The sequence below is a fragment of the Pristiophorus japonicus genome, chromosome 3 (assembly GCF_044704955.1).
Source record: "Pristiophorus japonicus isolate sPriJap1 chromosome 3, sPriJap1.hap1, whole genome shotgun sequence".
NCBI classification, from domain to species: Eukaryota; Metazoa; Chordata; class Chondrichthyes; family Pristiophoridae; genus Pristiophorus; species Pristiophorus japonicus.
In genome coordinates this window covers 220,061,931-220,080,772 of record NC_091979.1, presented here as the reverse complement: position 1 = coordinate 220,080,772, position 18,842 = coordinate 220,061,931, and the positions used below count along the sequence as shown (strand labels likewise).

General features: G+C 52.4%; 1 protein-coding gene across 2 annotated transcripts in view; it reads left to right on the top strand.

Moving 5' to 3' along the window:
- The window catches only part of slc25a16 (solute carrier family 25 member 16), a 97,241-nt gene that overhangs the window by 3,526 nt on the left and 74,873 nt on the right, over positions 1-18,842 (top strand). Inside the window, exons 2-3 of one of the 2 annotated variants that reach the window (XM_070874925.1) lie at positions 9,996-10,288; positions 17,617-17,762. In XM_070874925.1, coding sequence (XP_070731026.1) covers positions 17,666-17,762 — 97 coding nt within the window. In that variant the 5' untranslated portion in view covers positions 9,996-10,288; positions 17,617-17,665. The remainder of the gene's footprint in view (positions 1-9,995; positions 10,289-17,616; positions 17,763-18,842) is intronic. The other variant, XM_070874924.1, reaches the window with a different exon arrangement.

The following is an 18,842-nucleotide window of genomic DNA, read 5'->3' as shown; positions in this document are numbered from 1 at the left end:
GGTGAAGGATTGGGGGGGTCAGGGTGAAGGAGTGGGGGAAGGGGGGTAGAGGAAGGAGAGAGTGGGGGTAGGGGAAGGAGGGAGAGGGAGAAAGAGAGAGTGAGGGGGAGAGGGGAAGGAGAGAGGGGGGGGAGGAGAGGGGAAGGTTAGAGTGGGAGGGGAAGATGAGAGTAGGGGAGGGGAAGGAGGGAGAGGGGGGGAGGGGAAGTAGGGAGTGGGGGAGTACGGGAAGGAGAAAGCGGGGACCCGGGTGCGGGGTGGAAGGAGAATATAGAGTGGGGGTGGGGAGAGAAAGAGTGGCGTGGGGGGGAAGGGGAGGAGAGAGTGGTGGGAGGAGGGGAAGGAGAGCGTGTGGGAGGAGGGGAAGGAGAGAGTGGGGGAGGGGAAGGAGAGAGTGGTGAAGGGGGTGGAGAGAGTGGGGGAGGGGAGGGAGAAAGTGGGGAGGGGAAGGAGAGAGTGGGAGGAGGGGAAGGAGAGAGTGGGAGGAGGGGAAGGAGAGAGTGGGAGGGGGGGAAGGAGAGATTGGGAGGGGGGAAGGAGAGAGTGGGTGGGGGGGAAGGAGAGAGTAGTGGGGGAGGAAGGAGAGAGCGGGGGAGGGGAAGGAGAGAGTGGGATCCAGGGGGGGCGTGAAAGGAGAGTCTGGGGGGGGGGCGGTGGTTGGAAGGAGAGTGGGGGGGGAGGGAGGAAAGTGTGAGGGGGGGAGAGGAGAGGAGAGTGTGGGGGGGGACGAGAGTGTGGGGGGGGGCGGAGAGGAGAGTGTGGGGGGGGGGGGGACGAGAGTGTGGGGGGGGGGACGAGAGTGTGGGGGCGGGAGAGGAGAGTGTGGGGGGGTGGAGAGGAGAGTGTGGGAGGGGGGAGAGGAGAGTGTGGGGGGGGGGGTGCAGAGGAGAGTGTGGGGGGGGTGGAGATGAGAGTGTAGGGGGGGTGGAGAGGAGAGTGTGGGGGGTGGGTGGAGAGGAGAGTGTGGGGGGTGGCTGGAGAGGAGAGTGTGGGGGGTGGATGGAGAGGAGAGTGTGGGGTGGGTGGAGATGAGAGTGTAGGGGGGGTGGAGAGGAGAGTGTGGGGGGTGGGTGGAGAGGAGAGTGTGGGGGGTGGGTGGAGAGGAGAGTGTGGGGGGTGGGTGGAGAGGAGAGTGTGGGGGTGGGTGGAGAGGAGAGTGTGGGGGGGGGTGGAGAGGAGAGTGTGAGGGGGGGGGAGAGGAGAGTGGGGGGGAGAGAGGAGAGTGTGGGGGGGGGGAGGACTGAATAGGGGGAGAGGAAGGAGAGTTGGGGGGAGGATAGAGTGAGGAGGGGTGGACAGGGTGGTGTGGGGGGGAGGAAAGAGTGGGGGGGGGAAGGAAAGAGTGGGGGGGGAAGGAAAGAGTGGGGGGAGGGGAAGGAGAGAGAGTGGGGGAGGGGGAGGAGAGACTGGGTAGAGAGGGAGGAGAGAGTGGAGGGGCGGGTGGAAGGAGAGTGGCGTGGGGGGGGTGGGAAGAGTGTTGGGGGGGGGGGGGACGAGAGTGTTGTGGGGGGGGAGGAGAGTTGGGGGGGAAGGTGAGTGTCGAGTGAGGGGAGGAGTGTGGGAGGGGGAAGAGTGTCGGGGGGTAGGGGAGGAGAGAGTGAGGGGGGCAGAGGAAGGAGAGAGTGGGGGGGCAGGGGAAGGAGAGAGTGGAGGGGCAGAGGAAGGAGAGAGTGGGGGGGCAGGGAAGGGGAGAGTGGGGGGGGCAGGGGAAGGAGAGAGTGGGGGGGCAGGGGAAGGGGAGAGTGGGGGCGGCAGGGGAAGGAGAGAGGTGGGGGGCAGGGGAAGGAGAGAGTGGAGGGGCAGGGGAAGGAGAGGGGAGGGGGAGGAGAGAGTGGGGGGAGGGCAGAGAGAGCGGGGGGGGCAGGAGAAGCAGAGAGGAGGGGGGAGGAGGAGAGAGAGAGCGCGAGAGTGGGGGAGGAGGGGATGGTGAGAGTGGAGGAGGAGGGGAAGATGAGAGTGGGGGGGTGGCGTGGTGAAGGAGTGGGGGGGTCAGGGTGAAGGAGTGGGGGACGGGGGGAGAGGAAGGAGAGAGTGGGGGGGTAGGGGAAGGAGGGAGAGGGGAAAGAGAGAGTGCGGGGGAGAGGGGAAGGAGAGAGGTGGGGAGGAGAGGGGAAGGTTAGAGTGGGAGGGTAAGATGAGAGTAGGGGAGGGGAAGTAGGGAGTGGGGGAGTACGGGAAGGAGAGAGCGGGGACCCAGGTGCGGGGTGGAAGGAGAATATAGAGTGGGGCTGGGGAGAGAAAGAGAGTGGCGTGGGGGTGAGGGGGAGGAGAGAGTGGAGGGAGGAGGGGAAGGAGAGCGTGTGGGAGGAGGGGAAGGAGAGAGTGGGTGGGGAGAGAGGAAGGAGAGAGTGGGAGGGGGGAAGAGAGGGGAAAGGAGAGAGTGGGGGTGTACGGGAAGGAGAGAGTGGGGACATGGGGCGGAAGGAGAGAGTGTAGGGGTTGGGGAGGGAGAGAGAGCAGTGGGTGGGTGGGGCGAGGGGTGGAGAATGGGAGAGAGAGCGGGGAGAGGAGAGAGCGGGGTGGGGAGGGGAGGGGAGAGGAGAGAGCGGGGAGAGGAGAGAGAGGGGAGGGGAGAGGAGAGGAGAGGAGAGAGAGCGGGGAGGGGAGGGGAGAGGAGAGGAGAGAGAGCGGGGAGGGGTTGGGGGAGAGAGCGGGGAGGGGTGCGGGGAGAGGAGAGAGTGCGGGGAGAGGAGAGAGAGCGGGGAGGGGTTGGGGGAGAGAGCGGGGAGGGGTGGGGGGAAGAGGAGAGAGAGCGGGGAGAGGAGAGAGAGCGGGGAGGGGTGGGGAGAGAGGAGAGGAGAGAGAGCGGGGAGAGGAGAGGAGAGGAGAGAGCGGGGAGAGGAGGTGAGAGGAGAGAGAGCAGGGAGGGGTGGGGGGATAGAGAGCGGGGAGGGATGGGGGGAGAGAGAGCGTGGAGAGGAGAGAGCGCGGGGAGAGGAGAGAGAGCGGGGAGGGGTGGGGGGAGAGGAGAGAGAGCGGGGAGGGGTTGGGGGAGAGAGAGCATGGAGAGGAGAGAGCGCGGGGAGAGGAGAGAGAGCGGGGAGGGGTTGGGGGAGAGAGCGGGGAGGGGTGGGGGGAGAGGAGAGAGCGCGGGGAGAGGAGAGAGAGCGGGGAGGGGTGGGGGGAGAGAGAGCGTGGAGAGGAGAGAGAGCGGGGAGGGGTTGGGGGAGAGAGCAGGGAGGGGTGGGGGGAGAGGAGAGAGCGCGGGGAGAGGAGAGAGAGCGGGGAGGGGTTGGGAGAGAGAGCGGGGGGGAGAGAGAGCGGGGAGGGGTGGGGAGAGAGAGCGGGGAGGGGTGGGGAGAGATGGGGAGAGAGAGCGGGGAGGGGTGGGGGGAGAGAGCGGGGAGGGGTGGGGGGAGAGAGCACGGAGGGGTGGGGAGTGAGAGCGGGGGAGGGGTGGGCAGAGAGAGCGGGGAGGAGTGGGAGAGAGAGCGGGGGAGGGGTGGGGAGAGGAGAGAGAGCGGGGAGGGGTTGGGGGAGAGAGCGGGGAGGGGTGGGGAGAGAGAGCGGGGGGGAGAGAGAGCGGGGAGGAGTGGGGAGAGATGGGGAGAGAGAGCGGGGAGGGGTGGGGGGAGAGAGCGGGGAGGGGTGGGGGGAGAGAGCACGGAGGGGTGGGGAGTGAGAGCGGGGGAGGGGTGGGCAGAGAGAGCGGGGAGGAGTGGGGAGAGAGCGGGGGAGGGGTGGGGAGAGAGGAGAGAGCGCAGGGAGAGGAGAGAGAGCGGGGAGGGGTTGGGGGAGAGAGCGGGGAGGGGTGGGGAGAGAGAGCGGGGAGGGGTGGGGAGAGAGAGCGGGGAGGGGTGGGGAGAGAGAGCGGGGAGGGGTGGGGAGAGAGAGCGGGGAGGGGTGGGGGGAGAGAGCACGGAGGGGTGGGGAGTGAGAGCGGGGGAGGGGTGGGGAGAGAGAGCGGGGGAGGGGTGGGGAGAGAGGAGAGAGCGCGGGGAGAGGAGAGAGAGCGGGGAGGGGTTGGGGGAGAGAGCGGGGAGGGGTGGGGAGAGAGAGCGGGGAGGGGTGGGGAGAGAGAGCGGGGAGGGGAGGGGAGAGGAGAGGAGAGAGCGCGGGGAGAGGAGAGAGAGCGGGGAGGGGTTGGGGGAGAGAGCGGGGAGGGGTGGGGGGAGAGGAGAGAGAGCGGGGAGAGGAGAGAGAGCGGGGAGGGGTGGGGAGAGAGAGCGGGGGGGAGAGAGGAGAGGAGAGAGAGCGGGGAGGGGAGAGGAGAGAGCGGGGAGAGGAGGTGAGAGGAGAGAGAGCGGGGAGGGGTGGGGGGATAGAGAGCGGGGAGGGATGGGGGGAGAGAGAGCGGGGAGAGGAGAGAGCGCGGGGAGAGGAGAGAGAGCGGGGAGGGGTTGGGGGAGAGAGCGGGGAGGGGTGGGGGGAGAGGAGAGAGAGCGGGGAGGGGTTGGAGGGGAGAGAGCGTGGAGAGGAGAGAGCGCGGGGAGAGGAGAGAGAGCGGGGAGGGGTTGGGGGAGAGAGCGGGGAGGGGTGGGGGGAGAGGAGAGAGAGCGGGGAGGGGTTGGAGGAGAGAGAGCGTGGAGAGGAGAGAGCGCGGGGAGAGGAGAGAGAGCGGGGAGGGGTTGGGGGAGAGAGCGGGGAGGGGTGGGGGGAGAGGAGAGAGCGCGGGGAGAGGAGAGAGAGCGGGGAGGGGTGGGGGGAGAGAGAGCGTGGAGAGGAGAGAGCGCGGGGAGAGGAGAGAGAGCGGAGCGGGGAGAGGAGAGAGAGGGGAGGGGAGAGGAGAGGAGAGAGAGCGGGGAGGGGAGGGGAGAGGAGAGGAGAGGAGAGAGAGCGGGGAGGGGTTGGGGGAGAGAGCGGGGAGGGGTGCGGGGAGAGGAGAGAGTGCGGGGAGAGGAGAGAGAGCGGGGAGAGGAGAGAGAGCGGGGAGGGGTTGGGGGAGAGAGCAGGGAGGGGTGGGGGGAGAGGAGAGAGAGCGGGGAGGGGTGGGGAGAGAGGAGAGGAGAGAGAGCGGGGAGTAGAGAGGAGAGGAGAGGAGAGAGCGGGGAGAGGAGGTGAGAGGAGAGAGAGCGGGGAGGGGTGGGGTGATAGAGAGCGGGGAGGGATGGGGGGAGAGAGAGCGTGGAGAGGAGAGAGCGCGGGGAGAGGAGAGAGAGCGGGGAGGGGTTGGGGGAGAGAGCGGGGAGGGGTGGGGGGAGAGGAGAGAGAGCGGGGAGGGGTTGGGGGAGAGAGAGCATGGAGAGGAGAGAGCGCGGGGAGAGGAGAGAGAGCGGGGAGGGGTTGGGGGAGAGAGCGGGGAGGGGTGGGGGGAGAGGAGAGAGCGCGGGGAGAGGAGAGAGAGCGGGGAGGGGTGGGGGGAGAGAGAGCGTGGAGAGGAGCGAGAGCGGGGAGGGGTTGGGGGAGAGAGCAGGGAGGGGTGGGGGGAGAGGAGAGAGCGCGGGGAGAGGAGAGAGAGCGGGGAGGGGTTGGGGGAGAGAGCGGGGAGGGGTGGGGAGAGAGAGCGGGGAGGGGTGGGGGGAGAGAGCGGGGAGGGGTGGGGAGAGAGAGCGGGGAGGGGTGGGGGGAGAGAGCGGGGAAGGGTGGGGGGAGAGAGCGGGGAGGGGTGGGGGGAGAGAGCACGGAGGGGTGGGGAGTGAGAGCGGGGGAGGGGTGGGCAGAGAGAGCGGGGAGGAGTGGGGAGAGAGAGCGGGGGAGGGGTGGGGAGAGGAGAGAGAGCGGGGAGGGGTTGGGGGAGAGAGCGGGGAGGGGTGGGGAGAGAGAGCGGGGGGGAGAGAGAGCGGGGAGGGGTGGGGGGAGAGAGAGTGTGGAGAGGAGAGAGCGCGGGGAGAGGAGAGAGAGCGGGGAGGGGTTGGGGGAGAGAGCGGGGAGGGATGGGGGCAGAGGAGAGAGCGCGGGGAGAGGAGAGAGAGCGGGGAGGGGTTGGGGGAGAGAGCGGGGAGGGGTGGGGAGAGAGAGCGGGGGGGAGAGAGAGCGGGGAGGGGTGGGGAGAGAGAGCGGGGAGGAGTGGGGAGAGAGAGCGGGGAGGGGTGGGGGGAGAGAGCGGGGAGGGGTGGGGGGAGAGAGCACGGAGGGGTGGGGAGTGAGAGCCGGGGAGGAGTGGGGAGAGAGAGCGGGGGAGGGGTGGGGAGAGAGGAGAGAGCGCGGAGAGAGGAGAGAGAGCGGGGAGGGGTTGGTGGAGAGAGCGGGGAGGGGTGGGGAGAGAGAGCGGGGAGGGGTGTGGAGGGGTGGGGGGAGAGAGCGGGGTGGGGTGGGGGGAGAGAGCGGGGAGGGGTGGGGGGAGAGAGCACGGAGGGGTGGGGAGTGAGAGCGGGGGAGGGGTGGGCAGAGAGAGCGGGGAGGAGTGGGGCGAGAGAGCGGGGGAGGGGTGGGGAGAGAGGAGAGAGCGCGGGGAGAGGAGAGAGAGCGGGGAGGGGTTGGGGGAGAGAGCGGGGAGGGGTGGGGAGAGAGAGCGGGGGGGAGAGAGAGCGGGGAGGGGTGGGGAGAGAGAGCGGGGAGGGGAGGGGAGAGGAGAGGAGAGGAGAGAGCGCGGGGAGAGGAGAGAGAGCGGGGAGGGATTGGGGGAGAGAGCGGGGAGGGGTGGGGGGAGAGGAGAGAGAGCGGGGAGAGGAGAGAGAGCGGGGAGGGGTGGGGAGAGAGAGCGGGGGGGAGAGAGAGAGAGGAGAGGAGAGAGAGCGGGGAGGGGAGGGGAGAGGAGAGGAGAGAGCGGGGAGAGGAGGTGAGAGGAGAGAGAGCGGGGAGGGGTGGGGGGATAGAGAGTGGGGAGGGATGGGGGGAGAGAGAGCGCGGGGAGAGGAGAGAGAGCAGGGAGGGGTTGGGGGAGAGAGCGGGGAGGGGTGGGGGGAGAGGAGAGAGAGCGGGGAGGGGTTGGAGGAGAGAGCGCGGGGAGAGGAGAGAGCGCGGGGAGAGGAGAGAGAGCGGGGAGGGGTTGGGGGAGAGAGCGGGGAGGGGTGGGGGGAGAGGAGAGAGAGCGGGGAGGGGTTGGAGGAGAGAGAGCGTGGAGAGGAGAGAGCGCGGGGAGAGGAGAGAGAGCGGGGAGGGGTTGGGGGAGAGAGCGGGGAGGGGTGGGGGGAGAGGAGAGAGCGCGGGGAGAGGAGAGAGAGCGGGGAGGGGTGGGGGGAGAGAGAGCGTGGAGAGGAGAGAGCGCGGGGAGAGGAGAGAGAGCGGGGAGGGGTTGGGGGAGAGAGCGGGGAGGGGTGGGGGCAGAGGAGAGAGCGCGGGGAGAGGAGAGAGAGCGGGGAGGGGTTGGGGGAGAGAGCGGGGAGGGGTGGGGAGAGAGAGCGGGGGGGAGAGAGAGCGGGGAGGGGTGGGGAGAGAGAGCGGGGAGGGGTGGGGGGAGAGAGCGGGGAGGGGTGGGGGGAGAGAGCACGGAGGGGTGGGGAGTGAGAGCGGGGGAGGGGTGGGCAGAGAGAGCGGGGAGGAGTGGGGAGAGAGAGCGGGGGAGGGGTGGGGAGAGAGAGCGGGGGTGGGGGGAGAGAGCGCGTTGGGGAGGGGAGAAAGAGCGGTGGGAAGAGAGAGAGAGCCGGGGGGAGACAGACACCAGGGGAGAGAGAGAGAGAGCGCCGATGCGGAAGGGATTTGGAAAGACGGAGCGAGAGATTGCGAAGGGTGGGGCGGTGGTGGGGGAGGGGAAGCGCTGGGGGTTGGGGTTGGGATGGAGGGGGTCCTGGGCTCAGGGAGGGGAGAAATAAAGGAACGTCTGTGATAGGATGGAAGGCAGGAGAGATTAATTGACAACAGGGATGATGGTGCAAGGCAGAAGTGGGGTGGTAATTGGACAATTGAGGAAACCAAAAATGGGTCTCGAGAAGGTGTAAATGGCAACAGCATAGTCATTATCAATACCTGCTATTTGAAAAAATGGGAGCAGTGGTTATGGTCTGAAATTGTTAAACTCAGTATTAAATCCAGAAGGCTGTAAAGTGCCTAAGTGAAAGACAAAGAGTTCTAAACTTTCCTCACTGCCTAACCTGCTGAGTATTTCCAGCACGTTCTGTTTTTATTTCAGATTTCCAGCATCCCACAGTATTTTGCTTTTGTATCAGTACTGCAGGCGCACTGCAGTTGTAACGCATCTTACGACTTGTACTCAACCTGATCAAACAATATTATCATTGAATTTTATAGCACAAAGAGAGTCCATTCTGCCCATCACATCCAACTCAATTTGTGAGCTTATCTGTTGGAATAATTACATCGGATATACGGCCCAGAAACAAGCCATTTGGCCCAACCGGTCCATGCTGGCATTTATGCTCCACTCGAGCCTCCTCCTGTCTTTCCTCATCTAACTATCAGCATAACCCTCTATTCCCTTCTCCCTCATATGCATATAATTGGAGAAGCTCTTGATTTAAAATAACATAGCCAACAGCCAATCTCATACAATCCCGAAACATTATTAGTTTAGGATTTCTGATAAAATGGGGGTCTCACAAATCTGTTAAGCCAGCATTCATTGGAATGAGCTATTCACAATATGTTAACACAATTTAGATCAGCCCTGAATAGTTGCTTCGGTTAAGTACCACCGATCTCCTGTAATATCCCTTGCTTTTAATAGCTGATATATAGATATGTGATAGTGTGTCTATGTGTCTTAACAGGAGTTCTCTTTGTCAATGTCCTCTAGTGTGCTTCTGCAATCCCCACATGGTGGACTGATTTGCACTTTAATGAAACCAAGCTGAATATGAGATCACAAATTAGTTTACTTGGCAATTATAACTGAATAAATAGAGAAACATTGAAGTGTGATCTTTGTGCCCTTTGCAAGTGTTTTTTGGCAGGCGGGTAAGAAAGCTACTGGACAATATTAAACATGAACTTCCTCCTTGGCCTCTTAATGCTGTACCTCCTGTAACGCACATGAATAAGACCTCCTTTTAGTGAGACGTTTTCCTGTCTATAGGTTATATAATAGGCCTGCCATCAATATCCCAGATTGAGGGGTTTTGATGTAAGTGCCCTCTCCAAGCCCTCCTTCCTCTTTCCCTCTCAGGGCCAGGAAGGGACTACTTTTCTTTATGGTCAAATGGAGGAGGATCACTTTGGATCTGGAGAGCATGAGTTGAAGATGCATTTTGCATTTTGGTCCATTTTCTTGGAGTGACCCATTCAATTTTCTGATGGAAATATTAGTAGTTAAGCTATATGTTCTGGGGCTGGTGTGCTGGTTCAGTGAATCAGATAAGGAACATATTCTACTTGCGTTACTTTGCGGTTCCCAAGAAATCTGGGGATTTCCATCCCATTGGAGAATTATTGAATCATGCAGTTTCACATTTCAGAAAGTCACTGTCCGTCACGTCTGTGCCAACTCTCTGATACCCTTTTAAATTTTCCTTTTTTTTCAAATATTTATCCACTTTTATGAATTTGACTTCCAGCCTTGTTTCTAGTTAGGCATTCCGGCTTAACGACTCTACATCATAAAAGCAATTCTGCTAACCTCTCCCTTCATTCTTTTGCCAATCTTTAATTTATGCCATTTTGTTTTTGGCGCTCAGGCTAGTTTAATTCTCTCTGGCCCTGCTCTCTTCTGGTGAATAGATCCCCAGTTTGCTTAGTGTCTCCTCATAATTAAAGCCTGTGATCCTTGGTATCATTTTGGTCAATCTCTTCTACACCCTCTCCTTAAAGTAGGGCACTCTAAACTGGATATAATATTCTAACTCTCATTTTATTGGTTTATATCTGTTTAGCATTACTTTTCTGCCCCTATTTATAAAACCTAGGATTCCACGAGCACTAAAAAAAATACCATGTCGCTTCATTTTAAATCAACCAGCCTCCTATGTGGCACCTTATCAAACATCTTTTGAAAATCCATATACTAATTTCCTTTTGATTTTTATTAATTCTCGGGATGTGGACCTCACTGACAAGGCTGGCATTTATTACCCATCCCTAGTTGCCCTGAGAAGGTGGTGGTTTATTCATTTATCAATATACTTGTTTCTTTAAAGGGCTCCTATTAAATGTGTCAGATGTGATCTGCCTTTTATAAATTTGTGTTGCTTGTCCTTGATTAACCCGCGTCCTTCTAATTTCAGTTACCACTTCAGTGCAGTACTAAATTAGTGTTGCACTGTTAGAGGTCCTGTCTTTCCGAGGTCCTGTCTGCCATGTTGGGTGGAGGTAAAAGATCTGTCGGCACTATTCAAATTAGAACAGGGGCATTCTCCTCGTGTCCTGGCCCTCAACATCACCAAAATCAGATGAATCAATCATTTATTTCATTACTGTTTGTGGGACTTTGGCCAAAATGGCTGCTGCATTTGTCACCATTACAATTGAAGAATAATTCATTGACTGTGAAGCACTGGACATCCTGAGGACATGAAAGGTACTATTTTCATCCCATTTAAATTAATGGATGGAAAATGGGACAGGCTGCTATCCTATCCACCCAGTTTTCCTCTACGCGTTGTGTTTGTGATCCAATACATAGATGCTGGAACAGAGAAAACTGCCCCATTGCATCTATGCCAGTGGGTCAGCTGTCAAAGCCACCCGAAGAGTTGGAGCCTGTGCGGCACTAGCCCTCTGCCATGGCCAGTTATGCGCATGTCTGTCCGTAGATCTGAGAGAGAGGGGCAGAGAACAGCCTGACTTGCCTGGTGCCCGGTGTCCTTCTTTTGGTTGTTGGCTTCTTCCTCCAGAAAGCTCCCAAATATGGGCATTCTCATTGACAAACCCACTGGTAGTACATAGTATTACAATATGGAAACAGGCCATCAAGCAAACAGTTCATGGCCCAGCGCCAGGCTGGCTGTGTTCAGGGCAACCCGATTATTCAAAGGGACCTCAAGCAGGCGTTAGTACCCCTATTTGCATCTGTGAAGGGCCCAATGCCTGTTTCAAGTGCGGACTCTGGGTGCCTCCTTTTCTACTTTACCAATATGGTGGGCGGCACACTTCTGGCGCATTATGAGCAGTCTCCACATCTCCAACCATTATATTGGATGCACCTGTTTAATGCCTGAAAAACAAGTGCGGCGCCATTGAATTTTTAGGCCAATATCTCTGTTTAAAATTCTCTTGTCCACTTTTAACAGAGACAATAGTTTGTGTACTCTTAATCCACTGTAAAATTTCATGAAAATCTTGGTTAATTTTAACAGCTAACTTATCACGGTTTCATCTTACAAAAAACATTATGTTGCAGGACTTCTTTAATGGGTTGATAACAAATCATGCCTGTCCAGTATTCCTAGACCGTAGTCAATTGGGACCAGTTCTGGGGGAGGAGGGACCTGTCCAAGGTGGACTGGTTGCATCTGAACAGGGCTGGGACTAATGTCCTCATAGAAGGGTTTAAACTAATTTGGCAAGGGATGGGGAACCAGTATGAACTATCAGAGGAGAAACAAAGCACAGACAAGGGAGAGACAAACAGTATTAGAATAAAGAGTAATCTAGAAATAGGAGGGATCAAACAAGGGAACATTGTTAAGCAGCCCAAAGCGGGTTTGGAAGGCATGTGCGCAAATGCACGGCACGTGGTAAATAAGGTTGGTGAGCTGCAGGCACAAATTTCCACATGGGATTATGATATAGTGGCAATAACGGAGACCTGGATGAAACAAGGGCAGGAATGGGAACTTAACATTCCTGGATGCAATGTATTCAGGAGAAATAGGGATGAAGGAAAAAGGAGGGGTGATGGCGGCATTAATTAAATAATACTGTAACAGCCCTGGAAAGTGATGATGTGCTCGAAGATTCAAAGACTGGGATAGAGTTTCCACTTACGGATTTCCAAGCTGTGCCCAAAATGCGCTTGAAATTGTGTTGATTAGGACATGCTACAAGTTCCCGCTAAAATGCTTTGCATAATCACAAATGTAAAATTGTCTCTGAATCATTGCAATTGAGCAGAATGATAGAAAGGAATTGTTTCATTTTTTCAATTTCCATTAAAAGTATTTATTTACGCGTGGTAATCTGATGCAGTTCTATTAATACAGCTGAAAATGGGTTTATAGGCAAAAATAGTGTCCAGTCCTTCATCTTTGAGTAACCAGATTTAAAATCACTGAAAATGACTTAAAAAAAACCTATATTGCACCATTTAATCATTTCATTGGTGTACACTAGTCACTTCCTTAAAAAATAAAAACAATTAAGATATGGAAAATACTTTTAAAATGTGCCCATGGCACCTAAGAAAATGAGCACAATTTGAAGAGCCTCCCTTGTACTCTAGTCGTCTAGATATAAAGGCTAGCAATCCATTAGCCTTTCTGATTATTTTCTGTACCTGTTCATGACATTTTAAATATCTACCTACATTGACCCTCAAGTCTCTTTGGACATCCACCATTTCTAGCTTTTCACCATTTTGAAAGTACTCTGTTCTATTTTTAGGTCCAAAGTGGATGACCTCAAATTTGCCTACATTGAAATTAATTTGCTACAGTTTTGCCCATTTGATTAATCTATTAATATCTCTGTAAATTTGCACTGTTTACTATGCCACCTATTTTTGTGTCACCGGCAAACTTGGATATGTGGCTTTCTATTCCATCATCTAAGTCATTAATAAATAGGTTAATAGTTAAGACCCCAACACAAATCATTGCAGGACATCACTAGTCACAGTCTGCCAATTAGAGTACCCAACCATTATCCCTACCTTCTGTCTCCTGCCGCTCAGCCAATTGCCTAATCAGGTCAATAATTTGCCTTTAATTCCAGGAGCTTCAACTTTAGCTAACAGTCCTTTATGAGGGACTTTATCAAATGGCTTCTGGAAGTCCATATAAATAACATCTCTAGACATTCCCCTGTCCACTACTTTAATCATCTCTTCATAAGAGTCACTCAGGTTCATCAGGCATGACCTACCCGTTACAAATCCATGCTGGCTCTCTGATCAGCTGAAAATTTTGAAAGTGTTCAGTCACTCTATCCTTAATAATAGACTAGTAATTTCCCGACAACAGATGGTAGGCTAACTGGTCTATAATTCCTTGGTTTCCCCCTCTCACCTTTCTTAAATAGTGACATGTGCAATTTTCCACTCTAAAAGAACGGTTTCCGAATCGAGAGAACTTTGGAAGATTATAGTTCGGGCATCTACAATGTACAGACTAAACACATTTCTATGAGGGTGGAAAGGAAGGACATCCAAAGCTTGAGCTCCCTGGATAACTAAATATATAGAAATTAAAATGAAACTGAAAAAGGAGGCTTATGATAAATGTCAGGTTCATGATGCAATAATCAAGCTGAATACAGAAATTGTAGAGGAAACTGAAAAAGGGAAATGAGGAGCAAAGAGAGTATGAGAAATAATTTGCAGGTGATATAAAAGGGAACATTAAAATCTTTTATAAATATATAAATAGTAAAAGGAAGGGTGAAGCCACTTGGGGATAATACAGGAGATCTTGGAGGCAGAGGACATGGCTGAGGTACTAAATGAGTACTATGCATCTGTCTTCGCTAAGGAAGAGGATGCTGCCAATGTCACAATAAAGGTGGAGCTAGTAGAGAAATTAGATAGGATGAAAATTGATAAAAGGTTGGCAGCCCTCAAATGAGCAAAGTCAGCCGATCCGGTTGGGATGCATCCTCGGTTGCTGAGGGAAGTAAGGGCAGAAATAGTGGAGGCTCTGGCCGCAATCTTTCAATCCGCCTTGCGTATGGGATTGGAACCAGAGGATGTTACACCCCTGTTCAAAAAAAGAGTAGAGGGATAAACCGGCAATTACAGGCCAGTCAGCCTGATGACGGTGATATGGAAACTTCTAGACACCATAATCTGGGACAAAAATAATTGTCACTTGGAAGAACATGGGTTACTAAATTATTTTTCTTCCTAATATTGAAACAGGTGATCAATAGAGTGCTGGAGAAATATATTCTGCTTAAAAAAATAACAAACTAGCCAATAAGGAAGCACCATGGATGAATAAAAAGATATGGGTAACATTGAAACTAAAGAAAAATAAACTACGGAAACTTAGTACATAAGACATTAGAGAGGATGCCAAAAGGGATATGTAGAGGCTAGGAAAGAAGTAAAAAAAAACAATTAGGAAGTCAAGGGAACTATGAAATTATCAAAGAATATAAAAAGAAATAGAATCACAGAATGGTTACAGCATGGAAGAAGGCCATTCTGCCATCACACCTGTGCTGGCTCTTTGCAAGAGCACTTCAGCTAGTCCCACTATCTCTGCCCTTTCCCCGTAGCTCTGCAATTTTTTTATTTCAGGTACTTATCCAACTCCCTTTTGAAAGCCATGATTGAGTATGCCTCCACCACCCTTTCAAGCAGTGCATTCCAGATCCTAACCAGTTACTGCAGAAAAAGTTTTTTCTTATGTCGCTTTTGGTTCTTGTCAATCACCTTAAATCTGTGTCCTCTGGTTCTTGACCCTTTTGCCAATGGGAACAGTTTCTCTCTATCTACTCTGTCCAGATCCTTTGTGATTTTGAACACCTCTATCAAATCTCTTAATCTTCTCTGCACTAAGGAGAACAACCCCAGCTTCTCTGGTCTATTCATGTAACTGAAGTCCCTCATCCCTGGAATCATTCTCATAAATCTTTTCTGAACCCTCTCTCAGCCCTTCACATCCTTCTTAAAGTGCGGTGCTCAGAATTGGACACAATACTCCAGTTGAGGCTGAACCAGTGTTTTATACAGGTTCTGCATAATTTCTACACTTTACCTCCATTCATGAAACCCAGGATCCTGTAAGCTTTTTTAACTACTTTCTCAACCTGCCCTGCCACCTTCACCCATTTGTGTACATATCTCTCCATAGATCTCTCTCTTCATGCATCCACTTTAGGATTGTACCCTTTAATTCATATTTCCTCTCCTCATTCTAAATCGCTTTGCACGTTTCCGCGTAAAATTTCATCTGCCTCGTGTTCGCCCGTTCCAACAGCCTGTCTGTCACTATCCTCCTCACTGTTCACTATATTTCCAGGTTCTGTGTCATCTGCAAATTTTGAAGTTGTGCCCTGTACACCCATATCCAAATAAAGTATTCGACAGATACATAAATAACAAAAGAAAAATCAGGATAGGGATAGGGATACGAAGGGATACACATGATAAACTCACAGGTAATGACAGCAAAATGGCAGAAATATTGAATAATAACTTTGCCTCAGTATTTATCAGGGAGACTAACAAGATTGACATGATATTAGAAGAGATCAAAAAAGATATAAAGACATTTACGATAGAAAGGGGGAGTTAATTGATAAATGATAAATCAGGGCACATAGAAAATCATAACATTATTAGGCAGAGTCAACATGGTTTTATGAAAGGGAAATCGTGATTGACAAATGTATTTTGAGGATGTAACTAGCAGGGTAGATAAAGGGGAACCAGTGGATGTAGTATACTTACATATAGGACCCTGGTGAGACCGCACCTGGTGTATTGTGTACAGTTTTGGTCTCCTTAGCTAAGGAAGGATATACTTGCCTTGGAGGCGGTGCAACGGAGGTTCACTAGATTGCTGGGATAAGAGGGCAGTCTTACAATGAGAAATTGTGTAGAATAGGCCTATACTCTGGAGGTGATCTCATTGAAACATACAAGATTTAAGGGGATTGGCAGGGTAGATACTGAGAGGTTGTTTCCCCTGGCTGGAGTGTTTAGAACTAGGGGGCACAGTCTCAGAATAAGGGGTAGGCCATTTAAGACAGAGGTGAGGAAGAATTTCTTCTCTCAGGGTTGTGAATCTTTGGAATTCTCTGCACAGAGGGCTGTGGATGTTAAGGCTCTGAATATATTCAAGGCTGAGATCGATAGATTTTTGGAGTCTAGGGGAATCAGCGGGAAAGTGGAATTGAGGTTGATGATCAACCATGATCTTATTGAATGGCGGAGTATGGCCTACTCCTGCTCCTATTTCTTATGTTCTTAAACCCCTGGTCCAGATAGAAAGTTACGACAGAGAAGGAGGCCATTTGGCCCATTGTGTCCTCGCCGGCCGACCAAGAGCTACCCAGCCTAATCCCACTTTACAGCACTTGGTTCTTTGCCCTGTAGGTCACGGCTCTTTAAGTGCACATACAAGTACTTTTTAAATGCGATGAGGGTTTCTGCCTCTACCACCCTTTCAGGCAGTGACTTCCAGACCCCACTACCCGCTAGATTTTTTTTTTTCCTCATCACCTATCTAATCCTTCAACCAACTACTTTAAATCTATGCCCTCTGGTTATTGACCCCTCTGCTGAGGGAAACAGGTGCTTCCTATCAACTCTATCTAGGCCCCTCATAATTTTATACACCTTAATTAAATCTCCCCTCAGCCTCCTCAGTTTCAAAGAAAACAAACCAAGCCTATCCAATCTTTCATCACAGCTAAAATTCTCCAGTCCTGGCAACATTCTCGTAAATCTCCTCTGCACCCTCTCTCGTGCAATCACATATTTCCTGTAATGTGGTGACCAGAATTGCACGCAGTACTCCAGCTGTGGCCAAGCTAGTGCTGCATACAGTTCTAGCATAACTTCCCTACTCTTATATTCTATGCCCCGGCTAATAAAGGAAAGCATTCCGTATGCCTTGTTAACTAACTTTTCGACCTGTCTTGCTACCTTTAAGGATCTGTGGACATATACTCCAAGGTCCCTCTGTTCCTCCTCACCTCTCAGTATCCTCCCATTTATTGTGTAGAGAAGAAGAGAGATTCCCTTGTCTTGTAAGGGCAAAATCTTTTAAAACTCCACACTATTAAACAAATTAATTCTGACACACTACAAAAGATGAATTGTCCAATTTCTAAAGCTACTCCTAAAATTAATCTCAGTTGATAATTGACAAATGAATGTCAGCTCACTGTTGCCTTGCTCAATTTCCAGTGTCATCTCAGTTAATCCTTTAGCAAAATTAGCACTTCAGTTTTATATATATACTAATATTATAAGGTCAAACAGTGGTTTATGCACTACTTAGCAGAGTGCTGCCACTGCAGATGTAATTTGGGCACTTTAACTTGTTTCACTGCCGAGGTTATGGCAAATCCATCGGGCCTTACTAGGTGGAATAACAGGTGGCAGAATAGACCTATGGTGCTGAGTCAGCCATACTCCCAGCCAGTGAGGCTGTGCACAAGGAGTAGAGTTCTACTGGTTCGTATCCACTGAACAAATAAGGTTTTAAAAGATAAAATAACAATATCTCTACATTAGTTTTAAAATAACATAAGTCATAACTGAGCTTATTTGAACATCGCCCAAATAATACAGGGATCAATGTTTTGAGAGGTTCAATCAAATCTTCAGTTTATTTACGGGGAAGTTTATGCTAGAAGGAAAACTCACAGAACCTGGTTTACAAATGGCGCCGCAAATCTTTAGCGCATCAATATTTAGGAAAATTACTCTTGCAAAATGGATTGCATCTACGCATATTAAGAGAAGTTAAGTGACTCCCTCCTGCTCACTCCCCATTGCCTTTAATATCCCACCAGTCTAATTCCACTCTCTTGCTCATTACCCATATCCTTTAATATCTCACCCAGTCTCATCCCAATCTTCTGCTCTCTCCCCATTTATTTTAATATCTTAACTAGTCTTTTGATATTGAAAGAGAAGGTTATATTTGAGAAGAAATATCAAGGAACAATGGTGAAAATTCATTTTGTATGGTATCCAGTGGTTCAATTAACTTTGGCTAATTTCTTTTTTAGTTTTGCACCGAAGATCAAACATCTTTGAAAGGTCCAGGACATTGTGGTCATGACAACGGGAGCATCTATTCCCAACAGCGCCAAGTCTGGTGTGGGCACCCCTACTCGTCGAGACTTCTTTTGGCTGCGCTCCTTTGTAGCAGGAGGTAACCATATTCTGAATAATGGGTTTGTAGTAATAGGCCATTATAGGAACAGGAATAGACCATTCAGCCCTTGAGCCTGCTCTACCGTAACTCAATTTACCCACCGTTGCTCCATTTCCCTTGATACCCTTACTTAACAAAAATCTGTTGAATTAAAAACAGAAAATACTGGTCAGGCAGCATGTATGGAGAGAAACTGGTAACGTTTCAGGTTGATGACCTTTTATCAAAATTTTGTTGCTCTCAGTCTTGAAATCTCCAACTGTCCCCCAGTATCTACAACCTTTTGGGGAAAGAGTTCCAAATTTCCATTATCTTTTGTGTGGACAAAGTGCTTCCTAATTTCACTCCAAATGGCCTAGTTCTAATTTTAAGATTGTGCCCCCCCTATTCTGGACTCTTCCACCAAAGGAAATTGTTTATCTGTACTTAAAATGACAAAGGGATTCGATAAAATAAATAACTTGATTAGATCACCTCTTAAACATAGAAACATAGAAAATAGGTGCAGGAGTAGGCCATTCGGCCCTTCGAGCCTGCACCACCATTCAATATGATCATGGTTGGTCATGCACTATGGTACCCCATTCCTGCTTTCTCTCCATACCCCTTGATCCCTTTAACCGTAAGGGCCACATCTAACTCTCTTTTGAATATATCGAACGAACTGGCCTTAACAACTTTCTGTGGTAGAGAATTCCACATGCTCACAACTCTGAGTGAAGAAGTTTCTCCTCATCTCGGTCCTAAATGGCTTACCCCTTATCCTTAGACTGTGACCCCTGGTCTGGACTTCCCCAACATCGGGAACATTGTTCCTGCATCTAACCTGTCCAATCCCGTCAGAATTTTATATGTTTCTCTGAGATCCCTCCCATTCTTCTAAATTCCATTGAATATAAGCCTTGTCGATCCAGTCTTTCTTCATATGTCAGTCCTGTCATCCCGGGAATCAGCCTGGTGAACCTAGTCTCTGAATTAACTGTCACTCTCCATCTTAATGAAGAATTCTACCATATTATGGTCACTCTTCCCCAAGGGGCCTCGCATAACCTTCGAAACTAAACAGAATAAAAGCCA